This window comes from Pelophylax lessonae (assembly GCF_965119305.1).
Source record: "Pelophylax lessonae genome assembly, chromosome: 2".
In the NCBI taxonomy this organism is placed as follows: domain Eukaryota; kingdom Metazoa; phylum Chordata; class Amphibia; order Anura; family Ranidae; genus Pelophylax; species Pelophylax lessonae.
This window is the reverse complement of record NC_138769.1, coordinates 409,748,247-409,770,690: the sequence shown is the minus strand read 5'-3', so window position 1 is coordinate 409,770,690 and position 22,444 is coordinate 409,748,247. Positions and strand designations below refer to the sequence as shown.

Here is a 22,444-nt window from a genome sequence, read left to right as displayed (position 1 = left end):
ATCTACATGTTTCACTGCACAAGGCAGCTTCCTCAGTAGGTGTGGAGTTCACAATATCTTGTAAGAATATTTAATAATAAATATCTTGCGCTCGTACTTAATTATGTCAGAATATTTATACTGCTCTGAATATAGCAGTGTATTTATTTATGGTTAGTAAGCAAAGATCTGTGAAAAAGGAGAGTCTTCACCTATTGCCATAAATCAATGTCGTGAATTCTTTTTAATTGATTAATTTCTTTTTAAAAGCATATACCAATCTTAGTGAGTACAGTCTACAGCGTGGAATATATATAAAAATATTTATTCTCAAGACATGCAAACACAATATATGATCAAACAAGAAGTGACACAAAAAGATAACTCTACAACAAAAATACTAACTTCAAATAATCAATGCAATGTGATGTTTAGCTCAATAATGAAAGTGAAACTAAAACAAAGTGAAATAAAACAAAGTGAAAGTAAAACTAAAGCAAGATTACCATTTCTTCCCAGGTATAGTATAAGCCATAAATTAATGTTCTATATAAACAGACTACAATGGTCTGCGAATCACACGGCCCAAAGTCATTCCACTGCAGAAGGAATGAGAATAAGCCATGCAAAACGGAAGACTTAAAATTGCAAATAATGCACTGAATCTGATATTAATAAAAATGTATAAAAACAAAAATCAGCTTTTTAGAGAAAAATATACCATGGCTTATACGGCTGGGATTGTAATCTTATTACCCTTAAATATGCAATATAAAACATATAAGGAAAGAATAAACAATTGTTGAATAAAATCAAATAATACAGCAAGGCATAATTACCACACTTAAGATGGTGTTACCAGAGTCCTAAGATGGATGCCTTTCTTAAGATGGTGGATTCCCTTCAAGTTTCAGATGAATGATGTGGATCAGGGAGTATGTCTGGATGAGTCTATTGAAAAATGTAATAGCGTGTGTGGTGTAAGTGTGAGGTGTGTTGTCAGTAGTGTCAAGTGTTCTCTCTCTCATCTGGGTTGGTCTTTTATATGGTAAGAACAAAGAGCTATAAAAATTACCATAAGTAAAACCCAGAGGGATGAAACATTATCCCTATTGGATGGGATATTCTATACCTAAACTAGTGAGGTCAGAGACACACCCCTTTTGATAATTAACCCCATACTTGGTCTAATAAAATTAAGGATGATTCCTCTATATGTGAGATTAATCATATAACACAACATAAAACTTTGTCCAGACTATCAGTACATACATAAATGTCCACCTGTATTTCCATTATTCATCTTGGCAGGTAATGCCATTTTAATAATTATATTATTTAACACAATATAATATTTTTATATTGAAATATCTCAAATTATCTCAAGACTGCACCTGGTATTTCGCCTCCAGAGGGCAGTATCGTACCGTTCATTAGATTTTGTATTTAACATAATTTGAAACAATTACCCATCCTTCTTATCTCATGACCTCTTGACCTCTAGCTAGTGAATAGCCATTACTTATTTGGATTGTGACATAGGGCTGTCAGACATAGTCTAGGTTTGGGAATATTTACGACACCTTGAGCACTAAACTAGCCAAAAGCAATTCTTATATAAACACTCCTACCACATGCCTTAACATGAAGTAATTCATTTCACTTTAGTTTTAAGTCTAAGCAAGATACTACTATGAGAATATAAACCTAAAACGTGATACAATATTCCTAAATATATATGTATATGCCTTACATAATATAATAACATAATTATGGCTAATATCGTCTCACATATAATGATGTACCTTTAAAAAAACTTATATAGTTCATCTTTAAATGTTTGATGAGAAACACGGAGCCATTGTCTATTGTTAAATACTTATAGACAGACTGAGATATCACCCCTTTTAACATAGCGTCAGACTGACTAAGTTTTATCTGATCGAGATGTCAAAAGGGATCTTATTTACGATTACATAGAAATACAAAGATCTCTGTTGAAACCATAGACCCTTTGTAAGCCTGTGAGAGACATTTTGTTTAACAAGTATATATGAACTTTGTTTCACCTTAAAAACAAGATGGACGCCATCCTGTTCAAAATCTCTTATGCATAATACGAAATATACATGGCTTTTAAAATCATTTTTCTTTTTACCTATTATTATTTTAATCAACCCCCAATAACCCCGACAATCTATGAAAAGAAATAAACGAAAAATACAATAACAGGAAGTTATGAGAGTATTAAAAGATGGTGTATTATAAACGCATTGTTGTTATGCCTCACAAATACCATCACTAAGCTAAGGTATCTGAACTCAGGATAAGTGAAGATATGGTTAACTCCGGTTACAGGTAACCAGCCATCATAGCTTCTTGTTGTATTTTTTTTATTTGATTACTTTTATATATAAATTGTGACCTCCACACCTGCCTGAGGAAAAGACCTTCTGATGTGAAACGTGTAGAGGAACTACAAATGTGGAAATGTCTCCAATGCGTTTGTCTACACGCATCTTTCTGATGCTCATTTGTTAACACATTGTCTAACGTCAAAGCTAGTTTTTATAGCTGTATGTTCATGTTGCATGGGGATAGGTAACATCTATATGGGAGTCTTTTGAGCAGGTGCAGTGTGTGTACATGTTTTTAATTACTTGTTGGTTTAAACATGTATGTTTTCATAATACTCAGAAATATTAATGTTGTGGAATCATTCTTTGGGGGGGGGGGTTACCGAGAAAGTCTCTTTATTCTTCTTCCTACCTACACATGCTTTTGCTCTTTACAAATCAGACCTTCAGCTATGTAACTTAAACAAGTTACACATGTGTCAGACATCATGGTACCATGGTGATTGTAACATATTTTAATTGTCTGGTTTCACAAACTTTAACAAATCCCATCATGTTTTTGGACTATCAACATCTGTTTTGATACGTTCCAGGGTAATTTAATTAGGGTTACTGATTACCCATGTAGCTATAAATGCTGGAGTATGTTCCTGACCCTCATTTGAGCTAACAAAGCTACTTGGATGAGTGGTGAAATATTTTCAACATTACAGATCAAGTCCTACTATTTGTGATGAGCGGTTACGAACTGCAGCATTACCTGGGTAAGAGAGAACCTTCATGGACATATCTGATGCTAATGGTTTTCAAATGAGACATTTTTTTTTTGGTTCTGTTGTATTTGATGCTGGCACACACAATAAACAATAATTAAGGAGCTTCACCAATCTATAATATATGGGTAGAAGTGTAGTAAAATACAACATGCTGGAATTCTAAAAATCATTTTGTGAAACATTCATGCAACACAATTTCTCATGAAAATCATGTTATCTTTGACCAGTATGCCATTGACTTAATAGTTCAGAACTACTGTACCACAAACGCAAAAGGTCTTTTCTATGGTAAGAGGCCATTACCTTTACACAGTGGAGTTGTCACTATATTAAAGGTGGATTACATTATATAAGCAATGGGAAAAATTGGATACATCTAAGGCTCCTACCTTTTTTTCCGCCGGGTAAGGAGGAAATTCACCTGGTGGGGGGATATCACAATCCCTATTCATTTGTTTTGATTCTCTCACCTTTCATCACTATCATCACTTTGAAAGAAGATACATGGAATTGGACTTTTATAATTCATTTATTGATTTATACTTTCATTCACATGTATTTTGTGTTTTGTTTGTTTTACACAGTTTTCACCATCTGATATTGTTTAATATTGAAAATTATTATTGATAATTTTATTTATTAATAATCACAATAGAAAAAGCGCACTTATTACATATACACATATCCCAATATATGTCGGGCATCAGTGTTTCCTTCGCTTTGCCCTGGGCGAGGAGCACTATCAATTCGTAGCATTACTCTTTGGTCTCGCCTTGGCTCCTCGGGTGTTCACCAAAGTTTTGGCACTGCAATGGGAAAAGGGGATAGCGGGACTGGGGTACCTGGACGACCTCCTTCTGCAAGCAGAGTCGCCAAATGCCCCAAAAGACAATCCGGACATTTCGGTGCGAACTTTGCAAGAGTTTGTATGGAAACTGAATTTCCAAAAATCTGCTCTGGTTCTGCCCACAAAACTGGACTACCCGAGTGTTTCTACCGTAGGTGAAACTCCAGAAGTTGCAGGATGCGATTTGGCTCTGGTTGTCCAACCGGCGGTCATCTTTCAGGACTTGCATGCAAGTGCTGGGCCTGATGGTCTCCACCTTTTTGAGGCGATTCCGTTTGCTCAGTTCCCCACCAGATCTCAGCAAAAGGAGATTCTTGCCAAATGTATCGAGAATCCACAATCTCTAGACAATCTGATCCCATTAAGCCGGGGTAGGAGAGGGTCCCTGATCTGGTGGCTTCGCTCTCTATGCTTCAAAAGGGAAAATCCTTTCTCCCCCTGTACTGAACGGTGGTCACCACGGATGCCAGCCTGTCCGGGTGGGAAGGTGTCTTGGGCACGGGTTGTGCTCAGGGGGTTTGGGTTCTGGAGTCCAGCCTGCCGATCAATATCCTGGAAATTCGGGCAATCAGGCTTTGCCTAACCCAATGGGGACGGATCGTCTGCAGGCGTAAGGATTTAATTGGACAATGCCACGGCCATGGCATATATCAATCAAGGGGGTACCAAAAGTGCCCTAGGAGCAGGGAGAATGGTCTCTCCACTCGGAGTTGTTTCATCAACTGTGTCTCCGGTTGGGGACTCCCGATGTGGACTTGTTGGCCTCTCATCTCAACAGGAAGGTGCAGAGGTTCAAAGCAAGGTCTCTGGACCCTCTGGCCAATGCCACAGACGCTCTGGTGGACCCTTGGGGCCAGTATCGTCTGATATACGCATTTCATGCGATAACTCTTCTGCCAAGACTCCTGCAAAGAATCGAGGCAGAAGGGATTCCGGTCATCCTAGTGGCCCCGGACTGGCCTCGCAGGTCTTGGTACGTAAACCTGGCACAGCTAGTCCCTCTCAGAGAACATCGTTTAGCGCAAGGGTGGATCTTCCATCCTGAATTACAGTCTCTGGCTTTAACGGCTTGGCTGTTGAAAGCCAGGTGCTGAAGAATAGAGGGGTGTCTGAATCTGTGATTCCTACGGTGTTAAAAGCTAGAAAATCTACTTCTAGGAAGATTTATCATTGAGTCTGGAGGGTGTTCATTGCTTGGTTTGAGTCTCAGGAGGGGTTTCCCCCCGTTCCTTTTCGGTGTCTTGAAGTTTCTCCATCAAGGTGTAGATCAGTGTTTGGCCTTTGGTGCCATCAAAGGGCGGATTTTGGCCCTGGCGATTTTTTTCTTTTAGCTTGCATTGGCCACAAATTCCTTGATTCCCAGTGAGGTCTCTGTTACCTCTGTGGGACCTAAATTTGGTGCTGTCGGTTCTTCAGAAACTGCCTTTTAAAAATATTCATGACCTTCCTCTGCTTACTTTGTCACAGATGGTAGCTTTCTTGGTGGCTAATACTTCTGCGCGTTGGGTGTCGGAGTTGGCTGCTTTGTCTTGTTGTTCACCTTACCTGGTGGTTCACAGAGACAAATTGGTGCTACGTCGCTGCCAGTCCTTCCTTCCTTCCTAAGGTCGTCTCTGGTTCCCATTTTAATTGGAGACATTGTGTGTCCTTCCTTGTGTCCTAAGCCTAAGCACACTAAAAAGATTGCCCAAACCACATCCAAAGAATGTAAGGCAATCAGGATGTACCTGGCGGCAATTGAGTTGTTCCGAAAATCCGATTCCCTTTTTGTCCTTATGGATGGACCCCGTAAGGGGCTGGCCGCGTCTGCTGCCACCATTTCCAGATGGATCAGGCAGATGGTGGTGCAGGCATACTCCATTAAGGGTCTGGATTCTCCTTTCCCTGTTCCCCACATTCTACGTGGGTGCTTAGTGCCTCTTGAGCCTTTCATCATCAGGCGACAATGGTGTAGCTTTGCAGGTCGGCCACCTGGTCGTCTGTGCACACTTTCACTAAATTTTATAAGGTGGATGTGTTGGCATCTGTGGATGCTGCCTTTGACCGCTAGGTTTTGCAGGCTACTGTTGGAGAAGATTAGTCCTCGTTAAGAGTGTATTGTTTTTTTTTTTGTCATGTGAGCTCCAGTTGTTCCTGGTAGAGCTCCTGTTCTACCTGGTTGGCTACCATTAGCCTTTGGGAAGTATGTTTATTGCTGTGTTCTTCCCACCACTCATGTTGACACTGCTTTGGGACGTCCCAAGGGTCAAGAAGATATGGAGCTGTCTGTGTCTGTCAATGAACGAAAGCGAAAACTGGATTTTTGTCTTACTGTAAATACCTTTTCTCTGATGTTCATTGACGAACACAGCACCCGCCCCTCTGAGTTGGTTTATATGTTCTTCTGACACTGCTTGTTACAAACCTGAAGTCTTATAGCAGGAAGTGGGTGTGTACCGCCTGGGACCGCCCTATAGGCGTAGTCAAACATTTTTCCGCTTGGTGTCCGACTCCTGTAGGAGGCAGCATAAACCTAAGGGTCAAGAAGATATAGAGCTGTGTCCGTGACTGAACATCAGAGAAAAGGATTTTAAGGTAAGACAAAAGTCCAGTTTTTAGGTTTAGTATCACTTTAACCCCATGGACATTTGAGGTTTAATGTATTATTGTTCTAATATCTTGAATTTCATTGTATTCTTTGTAAGCAATTTACGTTATTTAGTTTTACACTTGAGTTGTAAAACTTGTTGTAATGGAATAAAGGATATATGTGACTGAATAACAAAGTATAATTTTTTTTTTTTGATTCTCTAAAGATGTCCAGATAAACATCAAGCGCTGTTTGAGTGATGGCTGTGATACAAGGATACATGGCCTCCGCGCTGTTGGCTACCAGAAGATAAAAAAGTCTGTAGTATCTATATCTGACGCTTCAGCTATATGGTATCTTTCTCTGCTGACATCGCTTGTCACTACTTCCATGGAAAGCAATCCAGCACTTGCACAGGCTGTTCAGCAGCACACACAGTATGTAGCAATGCTTGTCTAAGTTATTGTACTGTCAAATTTACTTAGATTATTTTATTTTTATTATCGTCTTTCATTTAAAAAACAAAGTACGGGCAATGATACTAGCCACAAAAAGACAAATTTTGACTTCCCTGTAAATTCCACATCTTGGAGTACGGAACCCAGGCTGCGTATTCATAGACTCTGGATTATAAGCTCATACCTTCAGGCGATTGGACACTGGCAAGCTTTTCAGAATATGCTCTGAGTACCTCCCCTATAGCCCTACTCATGAGTCCTTAGTTTTGTAGCAGTTAATGCAGAGTAACCAAGGAGTAGAAGGGAAGGTGTCCTGGACTGTACTTCAAAATATGGAATTGGAGTTAAATCATTTGAAATAAAATGCATAAGGCCAAACCTGTCCTGTCAGAGTGCTTAAGGCACAGTTCTGGTCAAGACTTGAATGCAGGAAGACCCAAAATGGGAGAGCCTGTGTAATCTCTGGGATAGAATTGCTGTGATCAGTCCAGGCCAAGAAGGCTTTTCATGTATGATAGTAGATCTTCCTAGAAATGGCTTTTGTAGCCTTTAGCAAGGTAGGAATGATTCAGGTACCCCTCAATCTTTGAGACCTGTTCAACAGCCAAGCCATGAAAGCTAGAGACTTAAAAAAAAAAACAAAAAAAGCAGAATGGAACAGAGAATCCTGAGACAGTGGATCTGGCATGTTTGGAAGAGTCCTGGGTTTATCTTGTAGTAGTCTTGAGTGTGTCTGTGTACCAGATTGTTGTGGGCCAGTTTGAAACAATGAGAATCTCCATCATTTTTCCTTGCTATATCTTGTGGAGCAAATGAGGTAGCAATGGCACTAAGAGAAGGCATAGATTAGTCTGAACTGAGACCAGGGGATTATCAAGGCATCTGATGCTAGCATTGGGAATCCTTGGTTCTGGCCACAAAGGTTCACATCTAGGATCAAGTTGAAGATCAAGCTGCCTTGATCCAGGCAGTGACAGCTGAGGTAATCCGCTTTCCTGATTGCTGGCTAGTGAGTATCCAACCATGAGATTATCTCAAATGCTTTTTCCAAGGCTGCATGATATCTGGTGCCCCCTTGACAATGATGTAGGCCATGGCCGTAATATTGTCTAACTGCACCCTGATTAGGTGTCCTTGCATTGGTGAGGATGGTAAAGTTTTTAACTCTATTTTGTACCTCCTTGAAACAACCAATTGAATCCACAGGTCTAGGATATCTGTGACCCAGAGAGAGGCAAACTGTAACAGACCTCACCCCACTCATCCTACATTGTGGCCCAAGTCTTGTGTCGAAAGGCAGGGCTGACCTTAGGCTTTGTTGTTGAAGAGGTAGGGGCTCCTGAGGAGGGGTGGGAATTGGGGTTTAACACTGTAAAAGTAGAACCTCGCCTCCTGTAATATTTTTTATACATTTGTAAAGTGCCCCCCAAAAAAATTCTGCACATATAAATGGAGATTAGGGTCATTCTGGATGTTTGACATTACTTGCTCTAGGGTAAACCTGGATAAGTTGTGGCTTTAGGCCACATGCAGCCCTTTGGCTGTCTTTATCAAGCCCAGGATGTATCTGCTTTTAGCAAGCCTCTCTGAGCCTTTCAGCTTCCTCTCTAAGGAAGCTGACATGCTTAAAGTATAATGCTGACAGATGTCTACGTGGAGAGCTGCAAGAATTGGAAAGAGAGAGCCTAAAGGAATTGATTAGTGCATTGGCTCGGTTCTTGTAGGTAAGCACTGCTTAGGAGACGTCTTGACGTCTCTCCCGTCACTGCTACCTGGCCAAGTTTTTCCTGTGCTAGCGCTTACATGCTGCAAACCACAGAAGCTGTGCAGCTGTTCACTCCAGGTCAGGATCTGCAGAAATGCCCACTGTACTAATCTCAGGCTCTCTCCTTCCAGTCAGAGGTTTTCAGAGGGAAATTGACTTCACTTCACTTGTAGTTACTTGAATTAAGTGCTGCCCTCCCCAACAGTCCCAGTTTCTCATGTGGCCCCTGGGAAAATGTTTTTCCCACCCCTACTCTAGGGCATCCACAAAAAAGCAGAAGGTAATTTCTATAATTGCTCAGTTAAGGCACAGTCCTGGATTACAGGATCGCGTTGGTTGTTCGTTGCTCCAAAGTGGTCTTCAGGGTTTGTGTTTTTATAGGGATGGACCATAACCCTAGACCTGTATTGTACCCTGTGGCTGATTACATGCATTGCACAAAGTGCTGAGGTGAGTGCCTGTGCAGCACCCAGTACCTAACATAGGTAGTCCTTATCAGATACTCCCATGGTTTTACCTTGCACTATTTCAGATGCAATGCTTCTACTGTGCAATGCTTCTACTGTGAGATTAGGAGACTGTGAGATTAGAAGACGGTGAATGAGTTGAAGAACCTAAAATATGTGTATTAGTGCACGTGAACAATACCAATCTCAGACGCAATAACCGCAGAGGGGCAGGATTCCAAATCCAATTGTGCGTTCTCAAATGACAAATCTTTTTGTACTCTGAGCTATGTATGCTCTCAGTAGAGGGGTCAGTGCTTAAAAAAAGGGGCAGTTGAGCACTGCCTGAGCTCCTTAACCAATTGACCTCTAGAAGATTTACCCCCCTTTATGACCAGGCCATTTTTTCGGGATACAGCACTGCGTTATTTTAACTGACAATTCGGCGGCCGTGCGACACTGTACCCAAATAACATTTTGTAATTTTTTCCCCCACAAATAGAGCTTTCTTTTGGTGGTATTTGAACACCACTGCGGTTTAATTTTTTGTGCTAAAAACAAAAAAGGGCTGACAATTTTGAGGGGAATTTTTTTTTTTTTTTTTACTTTCTGCTAGAATACACATCCAAAAAAAAAATCCCATAAGTGTATATCGATTGGTTTACATGAACGTTATAGAGTGTACAAACTATGAGATATATTTATGGAATTTTTATTAATTTATTTTTTTTAATACTAGTAATGGCGGCAATCTGCAACGAATAGAGGGAGTGCGATATTGTGGCAGACTATCGGACACTGACACTTTGCGGGAAGCAGTGTCCCTAATCCAGTGATCAGTGCTAAAAATATGCACTGTCACTGTATAAATGACATTGGCTAGGAAGGGGTTAAACATCTAGGGTGAGCAAAGGGTTAACTGTGGGGTTAGCCATTGCTTTTGTGTACACTGTGCTGCTTTCACTAGGGTCAATTTCACTAGATCAGTGTTTCTCAACTCTGGTCCTCAGGCCAGGTTTGCAAGAAAACTAAAATACATCGCAGGTGATATAATTTGCTGCTCAGTGATTGCAGTATTCTAGTCTGCATCTCCCCAGGGTAATACTTGTAAAATCTGACCTGTTAGTGTGCCTTGAGGACCAGAGTTGAGAAACCCTGCACTAGATCGAGTCTAGTCCCTGCTTTGCAGACACACCGGATCGCCCCCCCCTTTAGAAATGAGATATGCCTTGTTTCCTTAGGCATGTCTCAGTTGTCTGTGTTTTACCGATGATCGGTGGGTGCCGGAGAACATCGAGTCCCCGGGACCCGCAGATCGGCTTCTGCTGTTTATTATCACGCCCCTTGCAGGCGGAAGTGCAGAATCACATGTGTGTGTGTATGTATATATAGGTTTGTGTATACAGTATCTCACAAAAGTGAGTACACCCCTCACATTTATGTAAATATTTTAATATATCTTTTCATGTGACAACACTGAAGAAATGACACTTTGTTACAATGTAAAGTAGTGAGTGTACAGCTTGTATAACAGTGTAAATTTGCTGTCCCCTCAAAATAACTCAACACACAGCTGTTAATGTCTAAACCTCTGGCAACAAAAGTACGTACACCCCTAAGCAAAATGTCCAAATTGGGCCCAATTAGCCATTTTCCCTCCCAGTGTCATGTGACTCGTTAATGTTACAAGGTCTCAGGTGTAAATAGGGAGCAGGGGTGTTAAAATTGGTTTTATCGCTCTCATACTGGTCACTGGAAGTTCAACATAACACCTCATGTCAAAGATCTCTGAGGATCTGAAAAAAAGACTTGTTGCTCTACATAAAGCTGGCCTAGGCTATAAGAAAATTTCTAAGACCCTAAAACTGAGGTGCAGCACGGTGGCCAAGACCATACAGCGGTTTAACAGGACAGGTTCCGCTCAGAACAGGCCTCGCCATGGTCGACCAAAGAAGTTGAGTGCATGTGCTCAGCATCCTTCCCAGAGGTTGACTTTGGGAAATAGACGTATGAGTGCTGCCAGGGGTCAGCCTGTTGGTACTCAGACCATACGCCACACACTGCATCAAATTTGTCTGCATGACTGTTGTCCCAGAAGGAAGCCTCTTCTAAAGATGATGCACAAGAAAGCCCGCAAACAGTTTGCTAAAGACAAGAAGACTAAGGACGTGGATTACTGGAACCATGTCCTGTGGTCTGATGAGACCAAGATAAACTTATTTGGTTCAGATGGTGTCAAGTGTGTGTGGCGGCAACCAGGTGAGGAGTACAAAGACAAATGTGTCTTGCCTACAGTCAAGCATAGTGGTGGGAGTGTCATGGTCTGGGGCTGCACCCAGTTATGCTGTATTTTGGGCTGCAAGAGGCTGTGATTACAAGTCAAATTTGAGTACAATGCAAGCAGTGTAACGAATGTGCAATGGATTAAGTGAATGTGAAATATGTTTGGAGAAGAATATCTACTTAAATCTGGGGAAGATGTCTTGATATCCCCGGTTTTAATATTTTTGGAATTGATCCGAGATGGACTTCATCTCTGAGGAGGGGAGGCACTTTATGTGGGTCTAGCTGAATTCCAGATGATTCTGCTGCTTCCTCATTGGGAAAGGTGGGATTGTGGTGGGGGGGACCTGCCCATGTAGCTTTTACCTGGTCCTGGTACATTCACTGGTATGCATGGGTAAGCGTTTTGAGAGTTCCCTTTGAGGTTATTGTATTATGACTGAAAACAATACTTTTGAGATTGAGTATATCATGGTTTGTCAACCACTTGTTTCACAACATAAGTTGAATAATAGATGGTTGATGGGTGCTTTACATTTGCATTGTCCTTAATTTGAATGGCACGCCATGCACTAAGACCACAGTGCATGTGTGTTGCAGCAAGCCACAACACACGTTGATGCACCACAGTGAGTTCGAACTGGGAAAGAGAGAAGCAGTACAAGGAACCAGTCAATTGTGTTGCAACAAATATGTTCTAATAGGGATGAGTCTGCTGCTTCTCCTTTCACTGTCTAGTCGCAGGCTGGGGGTAGGACAAAACCTTTAGGTGCCATATGCAGTAGAAAAGCATCTCCTCTGCTAACCCAATGTATTAAAGGAGTATAATCTGAAAACATCATACAGGTTATAAACCTTGTCCGATGAATGTTTTCCCCAAAATAAGCTTATGCCACAAAGCTATTCAAGCTGCCATCATTCACAACACAAGCCAAAAGCTATTAATGTAGTCCTGGTGGCTTGTGTTGTGAATGATGTTGGCTGAAGAGCAGCACTATTCAGAAAAACTATTCGCTTGTGTTTTTGTGTAGGACAGCCCTGCTTACCTGACACCATCACAGCACAGCACAAGCTGTGTGAGTTAGGTCTTTTTACAATACAAAGGGAGCAGAGGAGGCACAAGGTTAAATGGTGAAGACTGCAGATGTGGAGAGGAGGCAGGGGCTGTATGTGCTCTGTGTCTCTACCGCCACCACCTTCTCTGCCAACTGTCAGAAGTCTTTCTCCTTGCTCCTGTGTGGTTGGATAGTGTTGGAGGGCAAGATTGACCACGCAGCTTGAGAACCCATGCACAGATTTTGTTCACTGGGTCCCTGAGGGATTCAAAAAGCCCTTTTACCTTTTAACTTCTGATGATCCTTCTTTTATGCTGGTCTTATTGCATGCTTTGTGACTTGAAAAATGTAAGTGGTTTGTGAGTTTTTCTTTTCCTTTTTTCAAAATTATAATTTTTCTTTTTCTTTTTTTAGGAAGGCTTTACAGCACATGATACCTCTCTCTTTAACGCAAGGAACTGCAGAGTTTCCAAATTTTTTATCACCAAATATTTTGGAAGAGGTGAATAGCTTTCTTTTGAGGACTGCAAGGTAACTGACTTTTGACTAACATTACTTTGATTACTAAAGTTATTTTCAAACTTACGGTATTTTGCTTTTTCTTTTGCAGCTGCTGCCCCACTCCAGCGGTAGATTTAGATCTCTTGGCATTTGCTTTGGCTAGAGGGAGTATTGCTAAAGTGATCACCTCTCTTTGTACCATTATGGACCATTTGGATTTACAGTACAAAGCTGCCTCTCTTATAGATTCAATGGAATCTGTTAGAATTAATCTTCTCTATAAATATGGTAATGTAATTTTTTTGTGGGGCTGCCACAGTGCTTATAATTGTATTTTTTTTTTTTAAGCTGTGTTTATTCATATCTTTGATTAGCATGTACATTACAAGTGTTCATACTGTCACGTGTGCTTCATATCCATCTCCTCTGCACTTTATTCAGGCTAAATGTGATATCATGATTAAAATCATTTACATTATTTATTGGTGCCCGTCACTTAGATGCCATAAAACTTTACTACAATAAACTTCTGTGATGAACTTTGGGGTTTCATAAAACCTTCAGAAGTCTTAAAAAAAAAAAAAAAAAAAAAAAAAAAAAAAAAAAGCACACTGTATTCTCACTGAGCACTGCAGATTAACATCACAAAGCCAACTAGCGCAGGAAATCCCAGTGGAGTGTGAGGTGCCTTATTCATATACTCGGTCTCCATCAGGGTTTCTCTTCCTGTGCGAGGGGAATCACTGAGCGAAAGAAATCATTAGTAAGAGGACTCTGTGTTACTTACAACTGACCTCCGAGTTAGTTGCTACTGAACTCTGAATTATTTATTCATGACCCATGCACTGTGTGTTACTTATTATTGTCCCCTGCTCTCTGGTTATTTATTTCTTACCCCTGCACTCTGCGTTCCTTACTATTGACTTCTGAAATCTGTTTCTTATTCCTGACCTTTGCACTCTGTGTTGCGTATTGCTGTCCCCTACACTCTGTCACTTATTTCTGACCTCTGCACTCTTCCTCACTACTGGCCTTTTAGTTACAGTACATAAGACTGACCGTTAATACACAGTTCAAATGTCAGTAGTAACACAGTTTAATGTAAAATGGATATAAAAAGTCTACATACCCCTGTTAAAATGTCAGGTTTCTGTGATGTGAAAAAAATGAGACCAAGATAAATAATTTCAAAACTTTTTCCACTTTTAATCTGACCTGTAAACTGCGAGCGAGGGCAAGCTTGCCCTCACTCGACATCCTGTCTGTGAGGATCCGGGACCGGATCGTTTTCCCCGCTGCCGGCAGGCGGTAAGCGGGGAAAAGTACCGGGACGTGGCGGGAGGGGGGCACCTCTTCCGCCGCCCCGGAAGGCTGATCCAGCGGCAAATCCGCCGCTGGGACCACCCATCTCAGAAAGCCGACCGCCCGCAGTTTAAAAAAATACCAGGGTTATGGCAGCTATCTGCTGCCATAACATCGGTATTTAGGTTTAAACTGCCGACGTATATAGTCGTTGGGCGGTTATTAAGTGGTTAAAGACACTGTGACCAGAGCAATATAATGTTACCATAGTATCATTGTGCTATTCTAGGGAAGTGATCAGGATATTTTTTTTTTTTTTTTAACATATTATTTGCTTATAGCAGTGCATTACATTGCTATATGCAAGCATTTTGCTGAATGAAACTGATTAATTCAGTCTGCTTTGTTTTGACTATTTGCGATTGGCCAGAGCTACTCACATTGTACAGATGGGCTGTGATTGGCCCTGTCTACCATGTGATCACACTGACCATTTACAGCTAGCCACATGGTTGTACATCGCATGAAAGGAAGCCATTCATTGTTTACAACTGTCATGTGACCTGCTGTGATTGGTCACAGTGGTCACATGGTAATGGCACCGAGCCTGTACTCCAAAGGACTCTTTTTTGATGCCCAGTCAGGATAACTAAACCAATAGCATATTGATGGCCGGGCGGGAAGGTGTTAAAATGGTCTGTTGCAAAGTGGAACACTGTTCTGTGGTCAGACAAAATTTGACATGTTTTTTTTTGACGTGCGTCTTTTAGGCTAAGGTGGAGAGGGACTTCCATCTTGTTAGAAATTCTCAGTTCAAAAGCGTCCATCTCTGATGGTATGGGGGTTCATATTTCTGTAGGACAATTCTAAACCATGCTTGTCACATATTGCAGTGTGTGGTTTAGAAATAGAGGAGTCCAGTTACTTAACTGGCCTGAATGCTTTCAGACCTTTCACCAATTGAAAAATAAGACAGACAACCCAGGACTGTTGAACAGTTAGAATCTTATATCGGGTAAGAATGGGACAAGATTCTTGTCCCAAAACTCCAGCAATTGTTCTTTTCAGTTCCCAGACATTTACATAGTATTCTGAAAAGAAGAGGGGCTGCCACACCATGGTAAACATGACCCTGCCCCACCTTTAATACCTGTTGCTGCCAACAATTTCAAAATGATCTTATTTTTTTCATAAAATGGTACATTTTCTCAGTTTAAACATTTTATATGCTTTCTGTTTTTTTCTATTGTGAATAAAGTATTGGTTTATGAAATTTTCAATTCATTGCATTGTTTTTTTGTAAATTTTGACTCGGTGTCCTGACTTTTTTTGGAATTTGCGTTTATAAGTTCTAAAATATTACTATTGTGTGGTGTCAAAATTAGGTGGAAACAAACACGTTAGCTCCATTTATTTTTCAAACTTAAACTGAGTCACTTTATAAGTGTTTTCAGAAAAAGGGAACAATATATTTTGCTGTCTAAATGTGTGCTTTGTTAATAATTCACATCCCTTTTTATTCCAGGAAGACCACTGCAGTTTACTCTAATAGCTTGCGATGTCAAAGGCAAGGAAGATAAATCTGGACCAGAAAACTTACTGGTGGAACCTTGGACAGGAGATGGTGTGTGTGCGCAGCGTTTTACATTTGAGTGTTAAGCCCAGAAATTCATGCTTTTTTTCCTTTTTAGCTTCTTGTGGGGTTTCTTAGTGAAAAATCAAAATCTAAGAAATGATCTGTCTTGCTGATTAGTTTTAATATTGAGACTTTAGTAAACCAGTGCTTACACAGGTTGTAGAAAGAAAAGGCTCCTCTGAGTATGGACTGAAGCAGATTTTATTACAACAATAACATAAAACTCACATTCAACGAAAACGTCAGAAGGAGACAGAGCTGTACAGGTGCTGTCCCGGGTCTTCCTCACTGTATCGCTGGTTCTGGCCGGATGATGGTGACGAGCAGTGAACTCCCGGCTGGGAGTGAGGGCTCAGACTCACGGTGGAGGGCAGCGTGGCTCCTCTGTCACAAGCCCTCAATGTGTTTTGGAGCATGCGCAGTTGGTGGAAAGGACACTGCATGCTCCTTTTTAAAGCTGATGTGAGGGAGAAGAGCTCTCCCTATTTATAGATCTTATGCGCTCCATCTAGTGGCCAAAATTGGTAGTGACGGGGAACACAATACTAAAATATTCAATTACAATACAAGTAAATGGCCAATACTATATAGGTGGACATGGGACTAAAATGTAGGGCCCCCTCATGATAAAATAGTGGTATAACCGAGGAAATAGATTGTAAATTATAAATACCATGACCAACAATACTTGTAGGATAATGATTAATACAATATATAAAGATAAAATCGATGATCTAAAAAACTCTAATGGTAAAAATCACTGTATAATTAAATAGCCCCCAATATATGTTACTGTGTGGACTGTACAAAATGGACTGTGCAAAATAAAATAACAATTAATTAATATGGTAATCAATATAAAAGAAGACATATATAGAAGGGTAATTCTATGAAAATAAATAATAATAATAATAAAAGAAAAGGGGATAAAGAATAATAAAGATAATAATGAAAATCAGCTAATTGGACATCTTTTGATCAATCAATTGATTAATAGGATGCATAATATAAAACAAAAAGCCAAGCAATCGTGCACATGTATACACAGCGGACATACACATGCATGCGCCACAATGTACACATGCGCACAGTAGACAACCAATAATACCTGATTGTGATTCCTAAATGATACACTGTGGTAGTTCTAGATCCCAACTAATATGTATAATGAATTTACATCACTACCATAGACATTGACCATAGACATTGACTTACTGGGTCCTGAAGTAGAGAAACTACCACCCTCCTTTTAAAGGGAAAATCATTTCACAAATGTAGTACATGTCTCTATGTATATAGATACCATGTATATATACAGAAAGACCCTAAAAGAAAAGAAACAAAGGATCATTATAAAAATATTAATAATTATAAGATAGTGGCCACTTCTAATTCCTCATTCAGCCCTCCTGGGGACAAAGAATCTAAAGAATATATCCAATAGATTTCCCGTTCGCATAACCTGTGGAATCTTTCAGCTTCAGGTAAACTCTTAAGTATTTGTTCAATCACCTAAACTTCCAACCCAGAGGTAGATTTATTGTGATGTTCCAGAAAATGGCGTGGGACACAGTGTTTATCCTTACCTCCTTCCACTAATCTTCTATGTACTCCAAATCTACTTCTAAGGGGGCGTATAGTTCTTCCCACATACAATAATTTGCATGGGCAATAAATGCAATAAACAACATGGTCCGAAGAACAGTTATAAATTTCTTTTAGTGTAAAAGTTTTACATATAGTGGAAAAATTATTTTTTCCATGTTTAACAAAAGCACTTTTGCACAGACTTTTTCTACATTGGTACATACCAACTGGTATCTATATACATAGAGACATATACTAAATTTGTGAAATGATTTTCCCTTTAATAAGGAGGGTGGTGTTTTCTCTACTTCAGGACCCAGTAAGTCAATGTTTAGTCCAATAATAGTTATGTCAATTCATTGTACATATTAGTTGGGATCTAGTACTACCATAGTGTATCATTCGGGAATCACCACCAGGTATTATATGGTTGTCTACTGTGCGCATGTGTATGCTTTTAGGCATTACATGCGTGTCCACTGTGTATACATGTGCACGATTGTTTGGATTTTTGTTTTATATTATGCATCCCATTAATCAATTGATCAAAGATGTCCAATTAGTTGATTTTCATTATCATCTTTATTATTTATTGTTCTTTATCCCTGTTTTTTTTTTTTTTTTAAATATTACAATTTATTTCCATATTATTACCCTTCTATGTTTGTCTTCTTTTATATTGATTACTATATGAATTAATATTTTATTTTGTACAGCCCACACAGTAACATATATTGGGGGCTATTTAATTATATTTTACATACAGTGGTTTTTTATATCCACGGTTTTATCTTTATATATTGTATTAATCATTATCCTGCAAATATTGTTGGGCATGGTATTTATAATCTCTTTTCCCTGTTATACCACTATTCTATCATGAGGGTGCTCTACGTTTAAGTCCCATGCCCACCTATATACTATTGGCCATTTACTTGTATTGTAATTGCCTATTTTATTTTTGTGTTCCCCGTCACTACCAATTTTGGCCATTTTATGGTGCCTATAAGATCTATAAATAGGGAGAGCTCTTCTCGCTCACATCAGCTTGAAAAAGGAGCACGCAGTGTCCTTTCCACCTACTGCGCATGTTCCGAAACGCGTTTCGGGCTTGTGATATCAGAGGATACACGCTGCCCTCCACCGTGCGTCCCAGCCCTCGCTCCCAGCTGGGAGTTCACCGCTCGTCACCATCATCTTGCCGGAACCAGCATGACAGAGAGGAAGACCCCGGGACGACACCTGTACAGCTCTGTCTCCTCCTGACGTTTTCCCTTGGGCATCTGATATGCTCCAGCTCACAAATTTGAATGTTAGTTTTATGTTGTTGTAATAAAATCTGCTTCAGTCCATGCTCAGAGGTGCCTTTTCTTTGTTTTCTCTCTACATGTTTTGGGGAAGTAGCTTCTATCCCCCCCCCCCCCCCCCCCCCATCTGAAGGGCAGCCCTGAACAGTGGACAAATTCCTTCATTCATACAGACTTTTTCATGGACTTGGAAAAGATTTGCACCTTATTGTTTGCACTTTAGTGTTACTTCATGCACAATGTAGAGGTATCAGCGCCTAAATATTATGTTTTTTTTTTGTTTTTTTTTTTGCTTACACAGGTTGTAGAAGTTGTTTTTTTTTTTTATCCTTTTTTAAAGTCTCTAACTTTATTTGTTCATTCAAAACTGGCTAATATTTACAATTAACTTTTGCTTTATTTTTTCTTTGCCTGAGTTAAAGCAGAGAGGAAGTGTAGTATATTAGATGTTTCATAAATGAGGACTATTTACCCTAAATTATTAAAAGCAATGTTCATTTAGCATAGAATGATAGGTGGACATCTATTTTTTTTTTTTGAACCCCAAAATTAGTAATTTAGCCAATTTTCACTGTGGTGTTCTGAAGCCAAAAACCTTAAAAACTGATAGTATTGCTGTTTAGGGTCCTATGCCATAATACCTTTTGGCCTAGACAGATGAAAAATGAGATCATACAAGTATATTGTGCATTGAAAGGTAATAGTTACAGCATTCTGATTTGTCTATCCAAATATGTATTCTGTTACCTAAAGGCTTCCTGACAGAAACTGGAAAAACCAGAGCAAGCATAATCCTTTCTTCAGGCACGGAGTCAGCCTTCCAGGTTACACAGATGAGGATTAGGGTAAGTTTGTTCCTTTGACATGAACTGTACAGAAACCTAAAAGCATAAAAATAACAACACAACGGAGGGGAGTTTAATAAAACTGGAGCTGACAGAATGTGCTGTGCAATAGTAACCAATTATTTGATTTCTTCAGCTTATTCAATTAAGCTTTGAAAATGAAATCTAGAAGCGGATTGGTTGCCATGCTAGGATTCTGTCTGCTCCAGTCATTAAATTCCCCCCAATCAGATGATTTGTATTAAAGTTTTTGCAATTTTCACATTAAAAAAAAATCAAAAAGGTATGTGTAAACAAAAGCTGGTAAATCCCTCTCTCCTCCCACTGTCAAAACAGCCTCAACAGACCAATCACTGAGAAGCATGGGCATCCGCAGAACATTTTTCAGGAGGGGGCATAATTTTAAGGTCACCTGTGCTCCTCCTCTTTTTTACAATGTCATGAAGGGGAGGGGCTTAGTCATTATCAAATAAAGCGCAGGCATGCAAAGGTTTAAGAAACCTGATGCAACAGCTTAATAGAAGGATCAATCTGCCATTGTCTGATTAGCAATTTCTAATCTTTTTTTTGGTTTACGCTATTGAATGCACCACATTATTTATATACACATGATCAAGGCACTACAACTGAATTATAAAAAAGACACATGTAGAATCTGCATTTGGTGTCACTCACTATAATATTATATAACAGGCAGCAGGCCAGCAATAGATGTAGTATATCCCAACATGGATGGATGTCAGTATTTAAATGTCATCAGTGGCGTAGCGTGGGTTGTCGGCGCCCAGGGCAAGGCAAATAATATGCGCCCCCTAACCGTGGAGCTTTAGCTCTGGTCAGGTGATCCCCTGTGTCAGTTAGCGGTGGCTGCACGGGAGAGGAGAGAGTGCTTGACAAAGTCCAGCAAAGTCTGGAGCGGGTACATCATCCATAGGTTCCCATGTCCCATCTGTTGGCGGTTGTATGGTCGCATACCTCGGAACCCCTAAACCTTGGGTGTTCCATTATGCAATTCTTGACCAGCCATTGTTGTAGAATGCCCGCCCTCTCCACCCTACTTGTAAGGGAAGCCATACATTAAAGTTATGAACCAATAACAACCATTGGAGCCTGACCATATCCTCTGGCTGGTCTAGACCTGTATATGATAGAGCTCTTGGGGGGAATTTTCCACCAGGTAGGTAAGTGGAATGCAGCACCTACAGAGCCTCTTTTTATGCCCTGAGATAGTTTGGAAGGCTTAAAAAGTTCAGTTTTTTCACTTTATGCTATACATGACAATGAAACAGGAAGGAGAGGGGGGGCAGAGGAAGGGGAGTAGAGAGGTTGGGGGAAGGGGAAAAAGGGGAGGGAGGAGAGAACAGGGTGGGGGGGAAGAGGACAGAGAGAGGGAGAGTGGACGGGGGGGGGGTGAGAGAGGAGACAGGGGGGGGTGAGAGGAGACAGGGGGGGGTGAGAGGAGACAGGGGGGGGTGAGAGGAGACAGGGGGGGTGAGAGGAGACAGGGGGGGTGAGAGAGGAGACGGGGGGGTTGAGAGAGGAGACAGAAGGAGAGGGTGAGAGAGGAGATCGAGGGGGGTGAGAGGAGACGGAGGGGGGGGGTGACGGAGGGGAGGGGGGGTGAGAGAGGAGACAGAGGAGGGGGTGAGAGGGAAGACAGAGGAGGGGGTGAGAGAGGAGACAGAGGAAGGGGTGAGAGAGGAGACAGAGGAGGGGGTGAGAGAGGAGACAGAGGAGGGGGTGAGAGAGGAGACAGAGGAGGGGGTGAGAGAGGAGACAGAGGAGGGGGTGAGAGAGGAGACAGAGGAGGGGGTGAGAGAGGAGACAGAGGAGGGGGTGAGAGAGGAGACAGAGGAGGGGGTGAGAGAGGAGACAGAGGGAGGAGAAGAGAATAGGAGGGGGGAGAGAGGACAAAAGGAGGGGGGAGAGAGGACAGAGGGAGAGGGGGGAGAGAGGACAGAGGGAGGGAGGGGGAGAGAGAGAGAGGACAGGGGGGGGAGAGAGGACAGAGGGGGGGAGAGGACAGAGGGAGAGATGAGGGAGGGTGGGAGAGAGGACGGGAGGGAGGAGAGAGGACAGAGTGGGGAGGGAGAGATGACAGGGAGAGGGAGGGAGGGAGAGATGACAGGGAGAGGGAGGGAGGGAGAGATGACAGGGAGAGGGAGGGAGGGAGAGATGACAGAGGGAGGGAGGGAGAGATGACAGAGGGAGGGAGGGAGAGAGAGAGAGAGAGGACAGGGGGGGGGGGAGAGAGGACAGAGGGGGGGAGAGGACAGAGGGAGAGATGAGGGAGGGTGGGAGAGAGGACGGGAGGGGGGAGAGAGGACGGGAGGGGGGAGAGAGGACGGGAGGGGGGAGAGAGGACGGGAGGGGGGAGAGAGGACGGGAGGGGGGAGAGAGGACGGGAGGGGGGAGAGAGGACGGGAGGGAGGAGAGAGGACGGGAGGGAGGAGAGAGGACGGGAGGGAGGAGAGAGGACGGGAGGGAGGAGAGAGGACAGAGTGGGGAGGGAGAGATGACAGGGAGAGGGAGGGAGGGAGAGATGACAGGGAGAGGGAGGGAGGGAGAGATGACAGGGAGAGGGAGGGAGGGAGAGATGACAGGGAGAGGGAGGGAGAGATGACAGAGGGAGGGAGGGAGAGAGAGAGAGAGAGGACAGGGGGGCGAGAGAGGACAGAGGGGGGGAGAGGACAGAGGGAGAGATGAGGGAGGGAGGGAGAGAGGACGGAGG

The 22,444-nt window shown here is 41.7% G+C and overlaps 1 protein-coding gene across 1 annotated transcript in view; it reads left to right on the top strand.

Annotated features, from left to right (window-relative positions):
- Positions 1-22,444, top strand: part of ZZEF1 (zinc finger ZZ-type and EF-hand domain containing 1) — a 499,621-nt gene that overhangs the window by 75,870 nt on the left and 401,307 nt on the right. The window contains exons 6-10 of the mRNA XM_082244777.1: positions 6,755-6,965; positions 12,950-13,066; positions 13,146-13,324; positions 15,864-15,962; positions 19,622-19,713. Coding sequence (XP_082100903.1) covers positions 6,755-6,965; positions 12,950-13,066; positions 13,146-13,324; positions 15,864-15,962; positions 19,622-19,713 — 698 coding nt within the window. The remainder of the gene's footprint in view (positions 1-6,754; positions 6,966-12,949; positions 13,067-13,145; positions 13,325-15,863; positions 15,963-19,621; positions 19,714-22,444) is intronic.